Consider the following 23,541-nt stretch of genomic DNA (forward strand, 5'->3'; position numbering starts at 1 on the left):
TCACTGGTCGCTGGTGAGATCTGCCTGTTTGACAGCTCACCAGCGACCATGTAGCGATGCAACAGCGATCCTGACCAGGTCAGATCACTGGTCGGATCGCTGCTGCATCGCTAAAGTGTGAAGGTACCCTAAATCCTCTTAGATAGCCCGTTGGTTAATGGGATAAATATAGTACCTGGCTGAGGTCAGTCATCACCCCATGTGCAATACCAGAGCATACCGACCCGCTATTGCCTTACGTGTCACGACCACACTGCCCTGCACCTCAACTCGTTTCGCCACAGGCTTCGTCCAGGAGGTGCAGGGACAGTGAGGAACCGGAAGTCACAACGCGCATGTGCGCAGTGCGGCAATCCGATAGGACGCCAGGAGGCACGGGGGGAGAGGCGGAGACACGGGCGGTGCGAGCACACACAGTGTAGCAGTGGTGGACATATTTAGTATGGGCAAAGGTGAGGGCAGACCGCCTGTAAATATAAAGATTAACTTCTTAATCAGTTCCAGATATGTAGAGGCGGTCTGTTATAACTACAACCAGTAATATCACTATGATCATGATTTTAATATATGGTTAGATCAAATATTCATATAGCATGTTGCACATATAATGCAGCATAGTCGGCCATGTTATATGTGGGCTGAAGTAGGGGCAAACCATTTATCAGCATACCTGATAGATATTAAGTCGATTTTAGACATAGAACCAGTTTGTTATACCCATAAACAATTATTGTCACTATAGTACTGACTTTAATACATAAATAAGCCCAAAGATAATTTAACATGCTGCAAAGCTGTATGAAGATTTAAAGCAGATATAATGTGGTCCAATAGTATAGTCCAAATTCAATTGGCTGGATTTAGTGCCAATCACATTGTCCTGTTGAATAAAATATGACAAATAAGACATATTTAATATACATTGATAGGGATAGGTTAAGGCAGTCACACTTTCCCTTATATTGATGTGAGAACTACAAGAAGGGTCTGAAATTGACTACATCATTCAGCCCTTTAGGTTTGACTGTATCCAAAAGGGTGATCCACTTCGCCTCCCTTTGAGCAAGGATATTTTTATAATTTCCACCCCTGGTCCCTAGATGGATTTTATCAATCCCCCTGAATTTGAGGAATCTCCAGTTGTTACCATGAAATTCTCTGAAATGTTTCGGAATATTTTTCAGAGCCTCAATTTCTTCTTGGTTTGTGGCCTTAATGGCGTTATTAATATCTCTGATGTGCTCCATAATTCTCACTCTAAACTCTCTGGATGTTAGGCCCACATATATGAGCCCACACGGGCATATTGCCCAATAAATGACTCCAGTCGTGCGGCAGTTGATGAAGTGTAGGATCTTGTAAGTTGTAGTGTTGTTAAAGTTGGAAAATTCACAAGATTTAGTTACTTGTGCACAAGCTCCACAATCCCCACAGGGATATGATCCCCATTGTAGACCCCTAATAGTTTCTAATAAATTACTAGGGGGTGTGGTATAATGACTGCGCATGACTAGGTCCTTTATTGTTTTTTATTTCCTAGGAGTTATAGCTGGTCTAGTAGTGAGAATAGGCATTAAATCATTATCAGATAAGAGGAATGGCCAATATCTCTCTATGATTTTCGTCATTTCTCGCCACTGTGCATGATACGATGTAATGTATCTTATCTTGTGATCTTTATTTTTGGGGACTGTCTTGAGAAAATGGGATCAAGGGGTTTCCTTGGCTCGCATGTAGCCCTTTTGGATAGAGTCCTCCCTGTAGTGGCGAGATTGAAAACGCCTTTTTAGGTCATCCGCTTGATTTTCAAATAAAGCATTGGTGGAACAGATACGTTTAGCACGTAAAAACTGACGTGTAGGCACAGCTCTAATTGTCTGTGTCGGATGGGAGGACCTTGCACTAAGTAAAGCGTTTATAGCAGTTTTCTTCCGGTGGACATCCGTCAGCAGTGTTCCATCAGACCCCTTCGACACCCTGACATCTAGGTACTCAATATCTTCTTTGCTGTAGATATAAGTGAGCCTGATATTAAGATTGTTATTATTGAGTTCCTCAATAAACTGTTTCAACTGGTGGATCTTGCCCTCCCAAATCATAAACACGTCATCTATAAAGCGCAGCCACATATGGACTGCGCCAGACGACGTAGATGGAAAGTCAATAGACCGCTCCCACCACCCAAGAAAGAGGTTGGCATATGAGGGCGCACAAGACGCCCCCATTGCGGTCCCCCTCTCCTGGAGGTAGTAGCTGTCCTTGAACAAGAAATAATTATGACTTAAAACAAATTTCAATAATGTGAGGAGGAGATCCACCAGTTACCTGTCCAAATCTGACATTCTCAAGTAGAATTCTGCTGCCCTCATTACATCCTGATGGGCTATTGACGTATAGAGGGACTGAATGTCTATGGTGACCATAGTCATATCAGCTTCCATAGTCAAATCCTCCAATCGGTTGAGGAATTCGGTCGAAGGCAGTGTGATCACACTGTTTTTGAGGTAATGGTCCAGAAATTTACAGACGGGTTCGCACAGACTGTTGTTGCCGGACACTATTGGTCTTCCTGGTGGACATTTAATGTCTTTATGTACCTTAGGTACAAAATATATAGTTGGTATAACAGAATGTTCCTGGATAAGACCCTCAAAAATAGATTTGGGAATGATCCCTTCGTCATATGCTTTTTGGAGTATTGCAATTAGGTCCATATTAAATCTTGTGGTGGGATTCCCCTCCAGTTTGGTATAACAAGATTTATCATTGAGTTGTTTGTGGGCTTCCAACTCATAAACTTTTGTAGACCAAATCACCACATTGCCACCTTTGTCGGCCTGTTTTACCACTATATCTTTCACCATCTGTAATTCTTTAAAAGCTCGTCTTTGGCCCCCATTTAGATTGTCATGGGTCCTTCTGGATGGTGGAGTTCTAAATTCCTGAGTTACCATCTTAACGAATAGCTCTATAGTGGGGCAGGCCGACAAAGGTGGGAAGGTGGTAGATTTTTTCTTAATAAGTGATGGAAAATTATTTAGGTTGTCTCGATTTTGTTCTGCCAATAGGGATTCCAGGATTCTGATAGCATCCTGTTCCTCCATGGAGAGACCTGCCAGTTCCCCCGATCCCTTTTTGGCAAAATATTTTTTTAGCAATAGTTTACACCCAAATAATTGTATATCCTTTATCCCTGTAAACAAATCGAAATTTGCAACAGGGGAAAAAGATAGACCCAACTGCAATACTTCCAATTGGATGTCAGAAAATATTTTATCAGTTAAATTAATTACCTTGAGGGTGTCTTTAGGTTGAGGGCCATCCTTTCTACAATTGTCCTGATTATGTCTGGTCTTGTATGTAATTCTGGTTTCCACACCTCCTCGATATGCTGTTTGACCTTCCACATCCCGACTAGAAGTTCTGGAGCTGGTGCTGCTTTCACCTGATGAAACAGATCCTGTTGTAGATTGAGTAGTAAGCCTAGTATTTGTCATACGTTGATTGTTTCTCTCTTGGTACCATTTGAAAACTGTATTGTTTCTGTAATCAGTTAGATCATGTTGATATTTCCGTGCTTTTTTAGTTTTGATGTCAGTTTCCCATTGTTTGAATTCTCCTTCTAATTCTTTATCAAATGATGCCAGCGACTCCTTCGATAATTTTTGTTTGATCTCATTATTCAAGGCCTCAATATCTTTCTCCAATTCCTCAAGACGTCTTTTGTCATGCCCTATCAATAATTCTATCATTGTGCGTGAGCACATCCTACATGCCTCTTTCCATTTTGTTTTGAAGTTTTTTGTCTTCTATTGGGAACACAGGAAATACCTGTACTTGTAACCCCCTAGGGGTTATATCCTTGCTCAAATATTGTTCTAATGAGGCTTTGTTCCACCAAGTTTTTGTTCTTTTTAGAAGATACGTTTTTAATTTGACTTGTAGTTCCCTACATTGCATGGGAGGCGACTGCGTTTCAGTATCCCCATCATTGCCGAACACGTCCGCCATTTGTGTAACCCAGTTTGCATCTCTGCTTCTGAAATCCATCGCTGGACCTGTATTCACCACAAAAGGTACCAGATAAACCAACAATTGAAAAACCAGATCCATTATAATACATAAATTCTCAGATATATTTATATTTAACCATGACAATTTACTTACAAATGACCACTGGTCACTACTAAGCGTATAAGGTCTAAATATTAAGACAGACACATAATTGTAGAAAAAGTATTACAAATCTTTATTTATATTCATATAAACAGATTACACAAAATAGTCAGACAGTGTTGATTAAAAAAGTGCAAGTCTGTGCATAAAAACTAACCAGGGCAGTGTGGTCAATAATAGAATTCTAATCTGTATTTCATGTCTGGATAGGCATGCAGAAAGGTCACAATATAGCATCACAAAATAACCTGATCATGATATATAAAGTATTTCTATGTATGCTTCATAATGCATCATGTTCATAAATGCAGTAAGAGAAAGGGTTAATACACCCCAATAAATAGTCCATATGATTTACTTGCATGGATAAGTATATCAGGCCTTAGACTCATAGTATCATAGGAATCAAATTGACAATTTAAGACCAGGCAACATAAGGCAACTTCATGCTTTGAAGTTGGTAACCAAGGGAATGACAACCCAAGCTTCAGGGCTGTCCAGCATGGATGGCCTGAGGAGGAGCAGGAGGAGGAGAGACAGACTTAGGGGGAGAGGAGGTTTAGGGTGACAGAATGTATTCTTAGCAGTGACAAACAAAGGTATCCACTTCGGAGTCTGGGACACATGGCACAGTTCATGTAACACTGCCTTTCTCATGACTGTTGGCTAGTCCACATTTTAGCAGACAACAAATACTGGTTATGTACCTTCCTTGACCCACGCTATAAAGACATATTCACTTCGCTACTTGTGGAGGCAAATAAGGATTGTACTATGGAAACATTCAAGAGGGCTGTAGTGGACCAGTTGATGAAACGATTACCCTCAGATCATGCTGGCATCAGAGATAGCGCGTCATCTCACATAACAGGATTACAAGAGAGGGCTACGCATGGTAGGAACAATACAGGCAGGGGACTAATGGGCCAAAACTGGTCTATTTTCCACAAACCGTCAACTTTGAATCAGATACCGGTTGGGGGAACTATGACATGGAGGGAACACTTAAGTAAGATGGTGTGGGACTACGTAGGTGACCATATCAGCATGCTTTCAGAGTCTACAGTTTCCTTTTAACTATTGAGTTACCAAGCTCAACACTTGGCCAGACCTGTCCTTATACGCTTTGGAAGTGCTAGCTTTCCCTGCTGCAAGTGTGTTGTCTGAGCGTGTTTTCAGCTCAGCGGGGTTAATAATAACAGTCGCACACGACTATCCACGGAAAGTGCAGACAGTTTGACAATGATCAAAATGAACCATAGATGGATTTCCCCAGAGTATCTCAGGCCGCCTGTTAACAAGACCCAATAATAAGTGTAGCCCCAAAATTTATATTTCTTAAGTTCAAATAAGTTCCATTGTTTCTCATTCAGAACTATTTTGTCTTCTATCATCTAATGATAGCGAATGACTAATCTAACTTGTTATGCTGCTGCGATTTAACTGTTCGGCTCAATCACCCAGGGCAATATTTTTCAAGCCTTTGTACATTATGCACTGGCACAACCACTGTCGAGGCTATACTGTCTAGAACAATTGGTCAGGCAGACTCTATATGTGTTCTTTGCTGATCCTGTGCTTCACGGTGTGTTACACATGGCCCCCTGAGGAATCAGAATTTTTTTTAGCTCCTTGGCATGTTATGCCCTGTTGCTTATCCTACCAATTTTTTTTAAAAAAAGCTGTTGGGAGTACCTTCTGATGCTGTGCTCCATGGTGTCTGAACCATTATTCACTGGGGAAACTAAATGTATTAAACTCCTTGGCGTGTTATGCCCTGTTGGTTAGTTGCCCAATATTTAAAAAAAAGCTGTTGGGAGCTGTTGTTGTGATGAGGCTTAGATTAAATTTAGTACCATTATTACTATAGATATTATTAAGGGACATCTCAATTTTATTAATACATTCATGTTGCTGGAGGTTTTTCGTTTTGTTAAAAGCATCCCTAATTATTTTATTGGGTGAGGTAGCCTTTTTCCAAGAACTGCTTCTTTATAGAAATCAGTGTCACTATGGCAGTTTTTCCTAACCCTCCAATATTTTCCGTAGGGGACATTCCTCACTCATTTAGGTAAATGTCCACTACTGAAATCTAGATTGTCATAACTTGGGGCGAATATCATCCCCATTTCATTTCAGGGTATTGTGACTTACAGGATTGATGGGATAAGGATGTGTCATTGTTCATTAGTTCAATCTGACTGCATAATTTTCCTCTGAGTTATGTAGTCAAAGGGGCTGAGGCAATATACATTTAATATACAATCTGCATTTAACAGACAATAGGGCTGACATGAGAGAATTGCTAACTTCTCTTGATTTATCAAACAAAAGGACCATATGTCTGGCTTAATTAAGGACAGTTCACCCCCACACACAAGTGGCCAGATACTAAGTTGTCATATATATGTCGTTCCAGTCATAGGCCCATCCTGGTATAAACATGATTCCCATACTGGGTCAATCCTGTTATATATGTCCCTAATTCTGGTATACATGTTCCCAATCATGGGTCCTTCCTGATATATATGCCTCCCTGTATCCTACTCACCTTCCAGCCACTCCACTGGTGCATGGCATCCTCTTTTGATGTAACTGGTTGCTACAGGGAATTGTATTGAATGTATTTTTATGTATTTTATAATGTCCGGCCATTCTGAGCAGGAAGAGGTTAAGTCTTTTTTGGCTCCACACAGCCTCACACACACAGACAGAGGGAACATTCCTGAGGTGGGGGCACGTGCAGGAGGAAATTACAAAAGTGACAGTTTAGTTTCAGTTTACCTTAGAACACCTTGGTAAAGCACTGAGAGTGGACACACAGTGACTAGCTCCCTGGGAGCATCTCTCTCAGGGAGGCAGTGCAGAGGAGCCACCATGTCCAGACTGGTTATACACCCTTTCCTTACCTGGAACCAGCGAGTGGATAGCTGAGGACCCCTAAGCTGAGAGAGCGGACAGCGCCAGTTAGGAGGCTCCAAGTCTATTAGCGGACAGAGACTTGCAATGGGAGAGGTGGCTAGCCGGGAAGGAGTTGAGAGCCTGGGACCGGTAGTCATGTGGCATGGAGAAGAAGAGGGTTACAGAACCCCACAGCTTTGGATGGCAGAGTAGCGGGTCCCAAGAGCTCTAGAGACAAGGATGGGACCACCACTAGAGAGCACAGAAGGAGAAAGCCCATAGGCTGCTATACCAGACTGTAATCTCTGCCCTGTCTGGGAACGACCGGAGTCATTGCAGTAAAGAAAGAACTGTGAGTAAACAAAACAAGACATCTTAATAATCTGGACCGAGTCTGAACAAGAGTGTTACGGGGGGCTGTCTGATAATAACCGAAAGGAGTATCAGACAGTCAGGGTCCACCGTGCAAAGACTTTGCTGCAGACTATGGCAGAGTGCAATACCTCTGTTAACGCACAGAAGGATATAATAAGTAAGTAAAGCAATTCCTCCCTTACTTGGAGGGTGTGTGGAATGATCTCTGTTAACAATCACAGAGACAAAGGCAATGTGTGCGAAATGGCACCTACCTAGGTCCGCTCTTCTAGTGGTGCAAAAGAGACGAACAGCAGCGTAAGCCGCACAAAGCTCCTACCTGCGTTCGCTCCACTAGTGTGTGAGGACACGAACCACTAGATATGGCACCTGCCTAGGTCCGCTCTTCTAGTGGTGCAAAAGAGACGAACAGCAGCGTAAGCCGCACAAAGCTCCTACCTCTGTTCGCTCCCCTAGTGTGCGAGGATACGAACAACTGCCAGACGCAGTATAAGGAACGTTACCCTAGCGGCAACGTCCACCTACGAGTAGAATCACAAGGCCCAGCCAGACCATGTGCCTCAGGCACCTGCCTATGTCCGCTCCCCTAAGAGGTAAGGATACGGACAGCAGCCGAAGCTGTAAGGTATAAGAACGCTACCCTGCCGGTAGCGCTCACCTAGCATAGACAGAGGAATGCCTAGAGGAACGCGCACAGAGCGTCTACTCATATGCATGAACCAAGAGGACTGAGCACCATGCGGCGTGTGTCAGGGTCTTATATAGACTCTGTGCCTCATCCAAGATGGAGGACACCAGAGCCAATCCGCTTCCAGAACGACAGGAGTGACGTCATGCTGGCCTATTACCGAGCAAGACGTCACAAGCACATGACCAGCGACCAATCGGCATAGAAGGTGTCAGAGACATGTGACCTCGTGTCAGCGATGATGTCACCCGCACATGTGCAATGGCTCCAAGATTGGACTTAGTCTCCGGCGCTCGCACATGTGCAGTAGCAAGAAATCTGGACTTAGTCTCCAGCGCTCGCACATGTGCAGTAGCAAGAAATCTGGACATAGTCTCCAGTGCTCGCAGCAACCGTAACAGTACCTCCCCCTCAAGGGCCCCCCTCCCGGCGACGCAGATAATCGGCAACTAAGTCGGGAGCATGGACAGCCTCCTCAGGCTCCCAAGAGCGATGTTCCGGGCCATAGCCCTCCCAATCTATCAAGAAGAACCTGCGCCCTCTAACCATCTTAGAACCAACTATGGCTCGTACCTCATAGCTAGAGCGAGAGGAATCAGAGGCAGGAGAGTGCACTTCACGAGCGTGAGGTAAAATAGCCGGCTTTAGCAATGAGACATGGAATTTGTCATGAATCCTAAGATGGACAGGTAACTTCAATTGATAGACTACAGGATTTACCTGTCGAAGAACCTCATAAGGACCCAGGAAGCGAGGAGCAAATTTGACAGAGCTCACTCTAAGTCTCACGTGTTTTGCAGAGAGCCACACAAAGTCCCCTGGAGAAAAGACAGGAGCCGGGCGACGAAACCGATCGGACACCGTCTTCATACGGTCCTTAGCTGCTTGGATCGACTCTTGAGTCCGATCCCAAACCTCTCTGGCATTAGTTGCCCAGTCGGCCACAAGAGGAGGAGGTGCAGCAGCGGGAAACGGTACCGGTACCCTAGGGTGTTGCCCATTATTGAGTACGAACGGTGTCTGCCCAGTGGCCTCAGCCAGCGAATTGTTAAGGGCAAATTCTGCCCAGGGTAGGAGGGAGGACCAGTTATCGTGGTTCTCAGCAACAAAGTGTCGAAGGTATATAATCATAGATTGATTGGTACGTTCAACCAAACCATTAGTCTCCGGATGGTATGCCGAAGAGAGATTCAACTCAATTTGCAGAAGGCTACAAAGATCTCGCCAGAAACGGGAAGTAAATTGCGGGCCTCTATCACAAATGATACGATCTGGCATCCCGTGAAGCCTAAAGACATGCTTGAGGAATAGTTTGGCTAGTACCCTGGAAGATGGGATTCTCGATAACGGTACGAGATGAACCATCCGGGAGAAATGGTCCGTAATGACCCACACAAATCTATGTCCCTGTGAACATGGAAGATCACCCACAAAGTCCATGCCTACCACCTCCCATGGTCTATCTGGCACTGGTAAAGGATGCAAGAGCCCAGCCGGTCTCTGCCGTAATGGACGGTTGCGAGCACACGAGTAGCAGGAACCGACATATCTCTTGACGTGGCTGGCTAAGTGTGGCCACCAATACCACCTCTCCAGTAACTCTCGTGTCCGCCTAATACCAAAATGCCCACCCACCTTTGAGGTGTGGGCCCATGACAGTATATCATTCTGTCGATCAGGCGGAACAAATGTCTTGCCCGGTGGGATTTGGTCTAACGTCACAGGGGAGAGCGTATGAAAAACCCTGGAGGGAAGGATAAGACGAGGTTCGTCAATCTCTTCCTGGGTAGAAAGCATAGAGCGAGACAGGGCGTCTGCCTTGTTATTCTTACTCCCAGACAAATAGTTGATGGAGAAGTGAAAGCGGGAGAAAAACAAGGACCAGCGGGCTTGGCGAGGATTCAGACGCTGAGCAGTTTGTAAGTACGTCAGATTCTTATGGTCTGTATAGACCTGGAAAGGATGTTTCGCTCCTTCCAGCAAGTGACGCCACTCCTCCAAGGCTAATCTCAAGGCGAGCAGTTCCCTATCCCCAATGGTATAGTTTCTCTCTGCCGGTGAAAAGGTTTTAGCAAAGAAGAAACACGGCCTTTTTCTACCTGCACCGTTCTTTTGATACAAGACCGCACCAGCACCCACTGAAGAGGCATCAACCTCTAAGAGGAAGGGCTTACTCTCATCGGGTCTTTGAAGAACGGGAGCAGTTGAAAAGTGTCTTTTTACTGCCTCAAAAGCCTGAGATGTCTCAGTAGACCAGGCTTTGGGATTAGCACCTTTCTTAGTCAAGGCCACCAAAGGGGCCACCAAAGTAGAAAAATGGGGTATGAACTGCCTGTAATAATTTATAAATCCTAAGAAGCGTTGCACCGCCTTCAAGGAATGAGGTTCGGACCATTGCAGGACAGCAGAGAGCTTCGCAGGATCCATAGCCAGACCCTCTTGTGAGATAATGTAACCCAAAAAAGGCAATGAGGACTGCTCGAATACACATTTCTCGAGTTTAGCAAACAATGAGTGCTCCCTTAAACGGGAAAGGACACGAACGACATCCTGACGATGAGTCTCCAGATCAGGAGAAAAAATCAGGATGTCGTCCAGATACACCACTACTGAGGATAACAGTAAATCCCTGAACACATCATTTACGAAGTCCTGAAATACTGCGGGTGCATTACATAACCCAAAAGGCATGACGAGGTATTCATAGTGACCGTCTCGGGTGTTAAAAGCGGTCTTCCATTCGTCACCCTTTCGAATTCGTACCAAGTTATACGCACCCCGCAGATCCAACTTCGTAAAAACTTGAGCTCCTCTCAGTCTGTCAAAGAGCTCCGAAATTAAAGGTAATGGGTATTTGTTCTTTATTGTGATTGCGTTGAGACCCCTGTAATCTATGCAGGGACGCAAATCACCCTCTTTCTTCCGAACAAAGAAAAACCCAGCTCCCGCGGGAGAGACAGACTTACGAATGAACCCCTTCTCTAAGCTCTCTCTTATATAGGTCGACATGGCCTCCGACTCAGGTATCGACAGGGGGTAAACCCTGCCTTTAGGTGGAACCGAACCTGGGATAAGGTCTATGGCACAGTCATACGGCCTATGGGGTGGAAGAACCTCAGCACCCTGTTTGGAGAACACGTCAGCGAAATCCAAATAGGGTGTAGGTATGGGAGAGAGATCAGTTGATGCAACCGCAACGACCTTAGGTGGTAAGGGAAGACATCGGGACTGACATTTCGAACCCCAACTAATAATGCTGTCAGACTCCCAGTCAATGTGAGGAGCATGAGTCCGAAGCCATGGAAGACCCAGAAGGACGTCGTCTATTCCCTCAGGCAAAACAAGAAAAGAAATCTCCTCTATGTGACCCTGAGACAGGGAAAGGCGCAAGGGAACTGTCCTCAATGTAATGGAGTCAGACAACATAGTTCCATTAACAACACGGACAGGAATAGGCGCCTCTAACATGATAGAGGGAATATTGTGTCCCTTTACAAATCCTGAGGACACAAAAATCCCGTCAGCTCCGGAATCCACAAAAGCCATAATAGGCCATGTATTCTCAGATAACGAGAGCTGACCTGGGATACAACACTTAGAGGGTGCAGAAGACGTCTCTAGTAACCCCCCTCTAATGGTTACTAGGCCAGGGAGTTTCCCTGACGACTAGGACACTTGTTGGCATAGTGCCCAGCCTGACGACATACGTAACATATAGGAGGACCAGACTTGCGTAGTCTGGAGAACGTATGACCTAACTCCATAGGAGTGGGAGATGTTTCAGATGCTGAGGAAGATGGTAGTGGACCCTCAACAACTGGAATAGCCCGATGCTTAGGGCGTGAGGAAGAGACCTCGAGTCTACGTTCCTTATGGCGTACATCGATCCTCGTTGCTACTGTGATCAAGTCCTCCAGAGAAGCAGGGACCTCACGAGTAGCAAGGGCATCCTTGACATAGCCTGCCAACCCTCTCCAGAAGATAGGAATCAACACCTTCTCTGGCCAATCTAGTTCTGCCACCAGAGTTCTAAAAGCAATGGCATAAGAACTAGTGGATAACGAACCCTGAGATAGATCTAACAGTCTCAGGGCCGCATCATGGGTAACCTGCGGACCCATGAATACCGCCTTAAGAGCATCAAGAAAGTCTTGATGTCTCAGAGTAACCACATCAGAGCGCTCCCATAGGGGAGTCGCCCATTCTAAGGCTTTGTCCTGAAGTAATGAGATGATAAAGCCTACTCTGGACCTCTCCGTAGAGAAGCGAGAAGAGTTGACCTCTAGGTGTATCTGACACTGACTAATGAAACCACGACATGATCTGGCATCGCCAGAATATCTGTTTGGCAGAGCAAGTCGAGGATCATGTGCAGATGTCACCATGGTCTGAGGTTTATCCTCTATACTCTTGAGCCGTGACTCAAGTACTTGTATGTAACGGTGTAACTGCTGATATTCTGCCATAACTGCCAGACCCTTGGCTCAGTCCTAATGTTACGGGGGGCTGTCTGATAATAACCGAAAGGAGTATCAGACAGTCAGGGTCCACCGTGCAAAGACTTTGCTGCAGACTATGGCAGAGTGCAATACCTCTGTTAACGCACAGAAGGATATAATAAGTAAGTAAAGCAATTCCTCCCTTACTTGGAGGGTGTGTGGAATGATCTCTGTTAACAATCACAGAGACAAAGGCAATGTGTGCGAAATGGCACCTACCTAGGTCCGCTCTTCTAGTGGTGCAAAAGAGACGAACAGCAGCGTAAGCCGCACAAAGCTCCTACCTGCGTTCGCTCCACTAGTGTGTGAGGACACGAACCACTAGATATGGCACTTGCCTAGGTCCGCTCTTCTAGTGGTGCAAAAGAGACGAACAGCAGCGTAAGCCGCACAAAGCTCCTACCTCTGTTCGCTCCCCTAGTGTGCGAGGATACGAACAACTGCCAGACGCAGTATAAGGAACGTTACCCTAGCGGCAACGTCCACCTACGAGTAGAATCACAAGGCCCAGCCAGACCATGTGCCTCAGGCACCTGCCTATGTCCGCTCCCCTAAGAGGTAAGGATACGGACAGCAGCCGAAGCTGTAAGGTATAAGAACGCTACCCTGCCGGTAGCGCTCACCTAGCATAGACAGAGGAATGCCTAGAGGAACGCGCACAGAGCGTCTACTCATATGCATGAACCAAGAGGACTGAGCACCATGCGGCGTGTGTCAGGGTCTTATATAGACTCTGTGCCTCATCCAAGATGGAGGACACCAGAGCCAATCCGCTTCCAGAACGACAGGAGTGACGTCATGCTGGCCTATTACCGAGCAAGACGTCACAAGCACATGACCAGCGACCAATCGGCATAGAAGGTGTCAGAGACATGTGACCTCGTGTCAGCGATGATGTCACCCGCACATGTGCAATGGCTCCAAGATTGGACTTAGTCTCCGGCGCTCGCACATGTGCAGTAGCAAGAAATCTGGACTTAGTCTCCAGCGCTCGCACATGTGCAGTAGCAAGAAATCTGGACTTAGTCTCCAGCGCTCGCACATGTGCAGTAGCAAGAAATCTGGACATAGTCTCCAGTGCTCGCAGCAACCGTAACAAAGAGCTTCTAAAATTCCATCACAAATTCAATGCATTTCATCCTATCATAAACTTGACATTGGAACACTCAAAAACAAAAATCAACTTCCTGGATACCACATAAAAATTCAAAATGGCTCTATCCAGACATAGGTGTATCATAAACCTATTGACTGTCCCACATACCATAGATGGGACAGCTTCCACCCCAAACACATTAAAAAGTCCATTGTCTACAGCCAGGCTCTCAGATATAATCGTATCTGTTCCAGCCCAGCAGATAGGGATGAACACTTAACCCATCTTAAAAAGACAATTTTAAACCAAGGCTGCCACCCCACTTCTATTGATGATCAGATCATTAGAGCAACAAGGACCCCTAGAAGTGAACTGCTTCAATACAAACAAAAAGAAGAAAATAGTCGAGTGCCTCTGCTGGTGACCTACAACCCACAGCTTGAGGTACTGAGAAAAATGGCCAAGAAACTTCACCACATTCTACTCAAATATAACCGGTTAAAAGCAATATTCAAAGATCATCCATTGCTATGCTACAGGCAACCTCCTAATTTAAGGATCATCATGATCCGGAGTTCTATGCCCTCAGACACACCAAGAGGAACTTGTCCCTGCAATGTAAAGAGCTGAAAAACCTGCACTCATGTAGAGACCAAAGACCGTATACAAATCCCTAACACACACAATGACTATAAGATTCCTGTGACATTCAAATGTTCCTCATCCAACGTGGTGTACTTAATCCTGTGTACTATATGTATTATTGGGGGCCTCTATGTTGGAGAAACAGGACAGAGACTGAGAGCAAGAATGAGATCTCACCGCCACACAATACCAGACAAAAAACTCATTTACCTGTGGCAAAAACACTTCCATACTTCAGGACACAACATAAACCACATGAAAGTTGTCCTATTAAAAGGCAACTTCAGATCACAAAATCATCGAAGGGTCTGGGAATACAAATTCATTAAAATTTTTAACACTGTGGACACAGGACTTAACCTGTCAGGAGGATTTATGACCCACTACAAAATCTGAGTAGTCTTTTACAGAGACTGCTAGGGCACCATGCCTCTGATCCTACTTGGATATTGGGACAATAAACCTTTCACACCACTAATCAAAGCTAATTAAGGATTCACTCTCTAAGCTCAGTGTTTGTTTATTTAAATGTCCTTTTATTATGCCATCCCTCTGCTTTGTTTGTGTATATTTTTGTTTCTTCAGATATTTTGTCATACCATGCCTGATGAAGGGACCTGAGATGTCTCGAAAGCTTGTAACACCATTTTTATTTTTATTTTAGTTAGCAATTAAAAGGTATCACAACTACAAAATTATAATTTTGTTTCTCTCACTGAGAACAATCAATCATTAAACAAAATCTGAAATCCGCAACCCAGTGACTCTGACTCCGTTTGTCATCGCCTTGTGATCCAGCGATTCCCAGTTCCCCGTTTTCCCTCCCGGGGGCCTCTCCGCCTGTGGGGAATGATATCATCCCGGCTGCACCCCAACATCTCCTCAGACGAGGTACCCTGCAGCGGTGACCTTATCTTTGGCCACACACCACAGGTGGCGTAGTCGACATCATTTGTTCCACTCATGGAGGAGGAAAGGTCGGAGGAAGGGTCCGCAGCCCAGGAGACCGGGACCCCAGTCTCCACCGTAACTGGAGACAACCTCTCCAGGAACAGTCCTTGCTAGCCTCCCTTTACTGTGCAGCACGGGGCAATGGAACCGGATCCGGATCAGGCCACGACTTCTGCAAACCACTTGCCTGGCGACAGGTATACAAGGTACGAACTGAGCTCCTATCTTGAGCTCCGTGGGGTGTCACAACATCAGCTGCTGGCTAATTCAAAGTGAATATTCACTACTCCCCACATCTGGGCTTATGGGCATGAGAAGCAGTTAATATTAATTTCTTAAATTTCAGACAGACTGCAGCGGCTGGGGCTATCATTTTATCCACTGTTAAGTAATACTCCTTGCTGCCTAGACCCATAATCCTGCCCACCTCTGGGCACTGCTTCAGTGTCAAGAGATGTTCGGGATTATGGGAGTGGGGAGCAGTGAATATTTATTCTCTTTAATAGCTAGCACACCTGTTCATCCCCAGCCAACAGTTTACTGCAGCAGCGATCTGGCTGTTGCTTCCTGTAACCTGCTTGACCATAGCCGCTGCCCCCCCTACAGAGAGCCAGGTACATCTCGACTATAAAATGCACCCCGTACTTTCATCCCAAATTTGGGTGAAAAAAGTGAGTCTTATAGCCAGAAAAATATATTATGTGAAGCAGGATCGTCTTTGAGTTATACAGAAGGACTATAAATAAAAAATAATTAAAACAATTAAATTAAATTATAGTATTTCAGTCTTAATTGCCAAGTATAAAAAAATTTGTACATAAACTGATAACATCTGCAATCCTATGCACTTTTGCTCTTCATTCCTGTAGAACAAGTCAATCAATAACCATTTTGAATATAAATGATCTTTGCATGTGTCAAGTCCAGAGTCTTTCACAACATAGCAACACATCACTCCACCCTCCAAATATGAAAACACCAGGTTGCTTTTGAACAGGAGAGGAAACACTGCAAGAAAAATGGCTAAACACTTGGTGAACATTCTTGTTGTATCTTTTGGATTTTTGCTATTATTTACAGCTTTTGGAGGGCTTCAGAGTTTGCAGGTAGGCAAACTACAATATGTTAAACTGATCACTAATGCTGTGATTGGTATCTATTTATAAATTGTATAAATCAATCTTTTCTTTTCATTTGTTAAGGGTTACTTAACCCTTTAATGAACAAGCATGAAAGAGTCTTAATGACTAGCCAATTTTTATTGTTTTTGCTGTTCCGCTTTTCTTTAGCCATAACTTTTCTATTTTTTCATTGATGTGCCTGCATAAGAATTTGTTTTAAGTGCAACAAATTGTATCATTCTGTAACACTGATTCGCGGCACCTATTGCATAATTTATTACATATATCATGATTTGTCCCCTAGGAAGGAGTTGAATAATTCAGAAACGCGTAGGATCTAATAAATCACATTGAAGGATTTCAATGTCTTTGTCTCTTCATTGGGCAGCGTAGATTTAACCTTTTCCACATTCGTTGTGTAAAAATACAGACATTTGAGCAGCTGCATAGGTTATGAGTACGTGCAGTATTTGGTATCTGTGGAAAAAAAACGGACACTACACAAATATTTGAAGGATGCCTAAAAAGGAGTTACTTTGAGGGATTTCACATGTTTTCATATACTCCTTGTTGTTATATATATATATCACTCTGTGGATTTACTACCTTCTGTCTGAATCTACAATGTTAAGGTTCCAATAGGAACATGGACAAGCATTGCATGAAAAAAGAAAGAACTTCCATCTTCCTGATAAAGGACCACATTTTCACTGTGCTCACAGCATCCAGACTACTTGATTTGATCCTTATCAGGGGCGCTCCTAGAGTCATTACCCTAGCTAACGTGTCCTCAGCCAGACCGTTCCTTTTCTTCTATAGGGTTCTTCGAGGCTGGCCAACACTGGAGTCACACTTCCAAGTCTCTTCCTAAAAGGTGCACCAACTTGCCTGGTCTGTAGGAATCAGTCGCCACTGTTATTTGTTCCAAAGCCAACTTGATTACCTTCTCAAAGTCCAACTCACTGCATACACCCAATATGGCTGCACTACTGAGAATCCTTTCTCCTTCAATTACTCTTCATAACTATCTGCTAATAGGAACTAAGTCACACTAGTCTCTATCACTTCTCCCACCATTAACTACTTCTGTCCCTGCTCTCTGTGGCTGGGAGAAAACCTTTCACTTAGTTCTATACAAATAAGAGTCTATATAATAGTAAAAATGAAGACAGTGACCTCTTGTAGTCATTGGTTAGTACTGTAGCCCACAGGGATATTAACACTTGTTACCACTGAAAAACATTGCAGAAATACAAACATTACACAAATATGATTGGTGTTTTCAGGATGTAACATGACAGCCTGTCCACCTTCATACAAAACTCTGAGGTCTTGTATTCCTGTTCTGGGGCAAACCACAGAATGGCCTCTGTTGCATTCAGATTGGTCTCAGTAGGTGCGTTTTTTGTTTTGTTTTGCCCACTCAAAACCCTGCCCAATTTTAATATCTTTTTTACCGTAATCTCTTTAAATCTCACTGCCTCTTGAATACACTTATTGAGTCATTTTGGCCCATATATATATATATATATATATATATATATATATATATATATATATAATATATTTTTAGCCTCGACTGTGCCTTTTGAGTATATTTGAAGCCACAACTCTGCTCTTTGGGTAAATTTCTGGTCTCCCTGAGTATATTTAAGAACCCACTGTTTTTCCATAATGTATAATAGCCCCCACTGTGCCTTCTATATATATTTGTAGCCACTACAGTTGCTCCTGGATAAAGCTGTATCACTGTACCTCCTTAGCAGGGGCAGACACAGACTGCAGGGGCCCCTGTGCAAGAAATCTTTCTGCCCCCACACCACCCCTTCATACCACAACAAAATTATGTAAACATATAGTTCGCAATGTTTATTACTAGTTTAGGACACAACTACCAAATCAAAGCAATAAATAAGCTCCATACTTACCACCTGAATATAACACAGAACAGTCCTGCAACCATTCTATCTTGCTGCAGCTTCAGCGCTGTCTCCAGATTCTGTAAAAAGAACTAAATTCCACTGCTGTTGTCGCGGGCGGGGAGGAGGGTGTCGGCACACCGCGCTCACCCCTTCTGCTCGGGTCCGGCAGCTGCTCAGTGGTGGCTCGAGCTGTGGGCCGGATCCCGGGGTTTCTCGAGCGACACTCCTCGCCCGTGAGTGAAAGGGGGGATTGTGGTTGGGTGTGGGGATTGTTATAGTTCATGACGCCACCCACGGTTGTGATTTCACCACCGCTGCTCAATATGGGGATCCCGGGGATGGTGATGCGAAGCAGCCAGTTGTTATGTTGCCCCTCCGTGGGTAGAGGTTGGTGATCCCGGGGCCCGGTGATGGAGACGTAGGTGCGGGGCCTGTTGGGCGCAGGGACGCGGGGGCAGCGCTGTGCCTTGCGGCACTGTGGTACTCACTCAGCCTGAGACACGGACACAGTTTGTACGGTAAACCAAACGGCTGGTAGGACGGTCCCACAGACGGCTGCACCTGCACTCCCGGTAGGTGACGGTGATGTCCCTCTTCCTTGCACCTTTGTTTGACTTGTGGTAGCGGTGGATTCCCTCCGGTTACCCGCTCCCCGACTGCAATCTGGGCCGGAGGAGCTCTACACTTTGCCCACAGGCGCTGGCCCTGAGAAACTGGTGCCGTGGCGGTGGCGGTGTCTCTCTGCTTCACGTTGGGCTGTTGCCTTCAATCGGGACTTGGTTGTTGGGGAATCTGCGTCCCCGTCACTGACGGATTCGGCAAATTTGGCGACTCCTAGCCTTGCCGGGGTCCGAGAGGCCCCTGCCCTGGTGCTGACTGTCCTTCGGAACACTGCTCCAGACCACCGGGCACACAGCCAACGGGGTCCTTCCAGGAACTTCCAAACGGTCCCCCTCCAGACAGTCACCGCCGTCGCTGACCTTGCTGATCTGGCCCTCCACAAAGCTGGACCCTTCAGGCTTTCTTTCTTTACTCTCACTTCACTTGTTTTCCTCCTTTACTACTTTCTTACTTTCACTTCTTGTTTACTTTAGCCCTCTCTAGACTACTCCTTCTTCACTCTTGCCCTGCCCGGGCTAATCTGCCTGGTTTTTCCCGCCTCCAGAGTTGTGAGCTCCTCGGTGGGCGGAGCCAACCGCCTGGCCCACCCCCTGGTGTGCATCATCAGACTCCTGGAGGAAGGCAACAAGGGTTTCTGGTTAGCATTGATGTGCCTACCTGGAGTGTGGGGTGTGGTGGTGGTGTGACCTGTGTCCCCTGGCTTGCCCAGGGCGACACATTCCCCCTTAGCAAAATGCAGACCGTCCGCGGGCTGCCGTCCTACACCGGTTTTATTTTTCTGTAAAAGGGGGTAACAGGGTTAAGAAAACATAAATAACATTTTTAATCAAAACTCTTCCCAAGACGGGAGGCACATTTACTTAAACGTTGCAACGGTTTACGGTCACGGTTTCCGCTCTCTCCCACCCAAGCAACCTGGCCCTGATGCTGCCCCTAAAACCCAGGCAGCACCCCTTGACCCACAGTCCAGCACAAGTTACCCGAGCGGGATCTGTCCTTCCCCTCCAGAGGGTGGCCACCGGTTCCTTTGGTGGCTGGGCCCTAGCCTGCTCTGCTCAGGGCCCTCCCTCCAACCTGCCTCTCCGGAGGCGGTATGGCGGAAACGGTAACGGTAACCAACATATTTACAAGCCACTTAACGTTTGTGGTGCCCTGCAAGTTCACGGGCTTGTCCATGGATAGTTCCCATGCAAAACTTTAAACAGTCCCCATGGGGACAACGGTGCCGGCTCCTGCCGGTTCAATCACAAAGGCAAATCAGGTTAAACTTCGGTATCATTTTTCTTATCATTTTCAACTTTTCAAACAAACAACAACTCAGTGGTGGTCCCAACGGGGACGGTGCAACGGGCATCCGCTGCCCTACTCAGATTCTTCGGCTGCGGCGGACCCATCTTCCTCCGACATGGGCTCGGTGTCAGGCCCGGAGTCACCATCAACAGCTTCCACACCCGACGGGTAGCTTCCAACTGCCGTAGCTTCTAGGCTTGCTACTCCCTGGGCCGCAATCACGGGGGGGGTGTACGCCCAACGGGCCAGGTGCTGTGCAGCATGCGAGCAAGTAGGACGGAGGCAACCTAGGAGCCAGGGTCAGACCGGGTCCCTCAGCCGCAGCGGCCGGTCCCTCCGGGACACAGGGGCGTGGGTCACTCTCCGGTTCCTCCATTCCATACACTCGCGCTACGGCAACTAGCGCCTCCACCTCTGCGGCCCATTGCTCCATCAGCCCGCCGATCTGCCCCTGATAATAACGGCAAATCTCCACCGTTCGGGCCCTCAGCCATGCCGCTGTCCCGGGCACCGGCTCGGCCGCCTCCGCATAGCTCGGCGGGGCGGACATTTTCCGTTAGGGTCGATGGATCGGGGGTCCCAGTGTGTTTGTTGCGACGCCACACTTACATGCGTCCAGCCGCCATCGCGTCCCCCTTAGCTCTTTCCGGCCCCTCCTCTCTCGGGGCCGAGTTTTGGCCTTCGCGCCTCTACTGCTCGAGAAGACGCTCGAGCGGGAACTTTTCGCGCCAAAGATGGCGGCTTCTGAAATTTTCCTGCCGGATGCCTCCGGCGGTAACAAGGCGCACCTCTACCAGACGGCAGAGCGGTAAGATCCTGTTCGTGACGCCAAGTTGTCGCGGGCGGGGAGGAGGGTGTCGGCACACCGCGCTCACCCCTTCTGCTCGGGTCCGGCAGCTGCTCAGTGGTGGCTCGAGCTGTGGGCCGGATCCCGGGGTTTCTCGAGCGACACTCCTCGCCCGTGAGTGAAAGGGGGGATTGTGGTTGGGTGTGGGGATTGTTATAGTTCGTGACGCCACCCACGGTTGTGGTGATTTCACCACCGCTGCTCAATATGGGGATCCCGGGGATGGTGATGCGGAGCAGCCAGTTGTTATGTTGCCCCTCCGTGGGTAGAGGTTGGTGATCCCGGGGCCCGGTGATGGAGACGTAGGTGCGGGGCCTGTTGGGCGCAGGGACGCGGGGGCAGCGTTGTGCCTTGCGGCACTGTGGTACTCACTGAGCCTGAGACACGGACACAGTTTGTACGGTAAACCAAACGGCTGGTAGGACGGTCCCACAGACGGCTGCACCTGCACTCCCGGTAGGTGACGGTGATGTCCCTCTTCCTTGCACCTTTGTTTGACTTGTGGTAGCGGTGGATTCCCTCCGGTTACCCGCTCCCCGACTGCAATCTGGGCCGGAGGAGCTCTACACTTTGCCCGCAGGAGCTGGCCCTGAGAAACTGGTGCCGTGGCGGTGGCGGTGTCTCTCTGCTTCAGGTTGGGCTGTTGCCTTCAATCGGGACTTGGTTGTTGGGGAATCTGCGTCCCCGTCACTGACGGATTCGGCAAATTTGGCGACTCCTAGCCTTGCCGGGGTCCGAGAGGCCCCTGCCCTGGTGCTGACTGTCCTTCGGAACACTGCTCCAGACCACCGGGCACACAGCCAACGGGGTCCTTCCAGGAACTTCCAAACAGTCCCCCTCCAGACAGTCACCGCCGTCGCTGACCTTGCTGATCTGGCCCCCAACAAAGCTGGACCCTTCAGGCTTTCTTTCTTTACTCTTACTTCACTTGTTTTCCTCCTTTACTACTTTCTTACTTTCACTTCTTGTTTACTTTAGCCCTCTCTAGACTACTCTTTCTTCACTCTTGCCCTGCCCGGGCTAATCTGCCTGGTTTTTCCCGCCTCCAGAGTTGTGAGCTCCTCGGTGGGCGGAGCCAACTGCCTGGCCCACCCCCTGGTGTGCATCATCAGACTCCTGGAGGAAGGCAACAAGGGTTTCTGGTTAGCATTGATGTGCCTACCTGGAGTGTGGGGTGTGGTGGTGGTGTGACCTGTGTCCCCTGGCTTGCCCAGGGCGACACACTGTCACCCTCCTAGATCCAGCGCAGACCGTTCTGAGGCCGCATTTATTATGTCACCGTTCTACCAGACACAGGACCGCTGCAGGTTGTGATGTCTTCAGTTCAAGTCACCTGAGCGCTGCAGCCTATCACAGGCTGCAGTGGTCATGTGTCTGGTAGAACGGTGACATAATTAAAGCAGGCACAGATCACAGAACTGCCTGCACTGGATCCAGGAGGGTGACTGTAACGCACCCACGGGGTTTGGGGGTTACAAGTCACCGGGCCGGTGTAGGGGGTGGGAAGTCACAGCAGCCAGGCTTGGTTCAGGGACCCCGACAGTGTCAATAAAGATGGAGGGGTTATTTACAGGGGAGTAGAGTTTGTATTCGTGACGCCACCTGTGGTTTGCGGCTAATATAGCCACCGCTGCGGGAGGTATGCTATGGGGCACATGGTAGCTCAGCTCAGTTGGTGCAGCTCTCCACAGGCAGAGCTCAGGTCCCAGAGATGTTGGGAGTTGTAGTTTCCTGCTGCCGTGCAGCTAAGGCAAGGGTAGGGCGCGGGGAGAATTTGATGACACAGGGGTTGCAGTCAAAGTTCTTTACTCACTGAAGTATCACCGCCTCTGAAGTGTGGGGCTCCACTGCCATGGGCTCCATCTGATCCTGGATAGTTCAGAGGCCAAGGCCGGTGCTTCTTCCTGTGTGTCCTTCCTTTTGGTAGTCCCTCCACCCCAGCACCTGGCTAGTGGAATGGATCATTGGTGCCTGTCGCACTCCCCGTGAGCCCTGGGATACCCCTTTCTATCTGGGAACCTGGGTCGAGTGCTCCAGCTCCAGACCACGGGTCCCTGGCTTTCCTGAGAACTCTCCCAATCTGTCTTTTCATGGTCGGGTTTCTTTTATTTCTCTTTTCCCTCAGTGTGTGTGTGTCGCCTCACTCCCCCTTGATCATGCTCCACCCCCCGGGTTGTTGAACTAGTGGGCAGGAGGTCCCATACCTCGTGATGGCCACCCCCAGCACTCTACCCTAACCCAGTCCCAGTGGAAGGGGAACTGAATGCGTGTTAAATTGATTATGGTGTTTACCGGCAATGACCCCCTCTGTACCCGGGATGAATACCGCACCTCAGCCGAGGTGCAGTACCCTGTGGCGACCGAAACCTCAGGGGCTCCACAACAAGCAGGTGAGAATAATTTATTTTG

General features: G+C 47.2%; 1 protein-coding gene across 2 annotated transcripts in view; it reads left to right on the forward strand.

Moving 5' to 3' along the window:
- The first annotated feature begins 16,282 nt into the window (after positions 1-16,282).
- LOC142295128 (protein unc-93 homolog A-like) overlaps positions 16,283-23,541 on the forward strand; it is a 592,827-nt gene continuing 585,568 nt past the window's right edge. For both annotated transcript variants that reach the window (XM_075338196.1, XM_075338195.1), the window contains exon 1: positions 16,283-16,437. In XM_075338196.1, the coding sequence (XP_075194311.1) occupies positions 16,351-16,437 (87 nt within the window). In that variant the 5' untranslated portion in view covers positions 16,283-16,350. The remainder of the gene's footprint in view (positions 16,438-23,541) is intronic.

This window comes from Anomaloglossus baeobatrachus, chromosome 3 (assembly GCF_048569485.1).
Source record: "Anomaloglossus baeobatrachus isolate aAnoBae1 chromosome 3, aAnoBae1.hap1, whole genome shotgun sequence".
NCBI classification, from domain to species: domain Eukaryota; kingdom Metazoa; phylum Chordata; class Amphibia; order Anura; family Aromobatidae; genus Anomaloglossus; species Anomaloglossus baeobatrachus.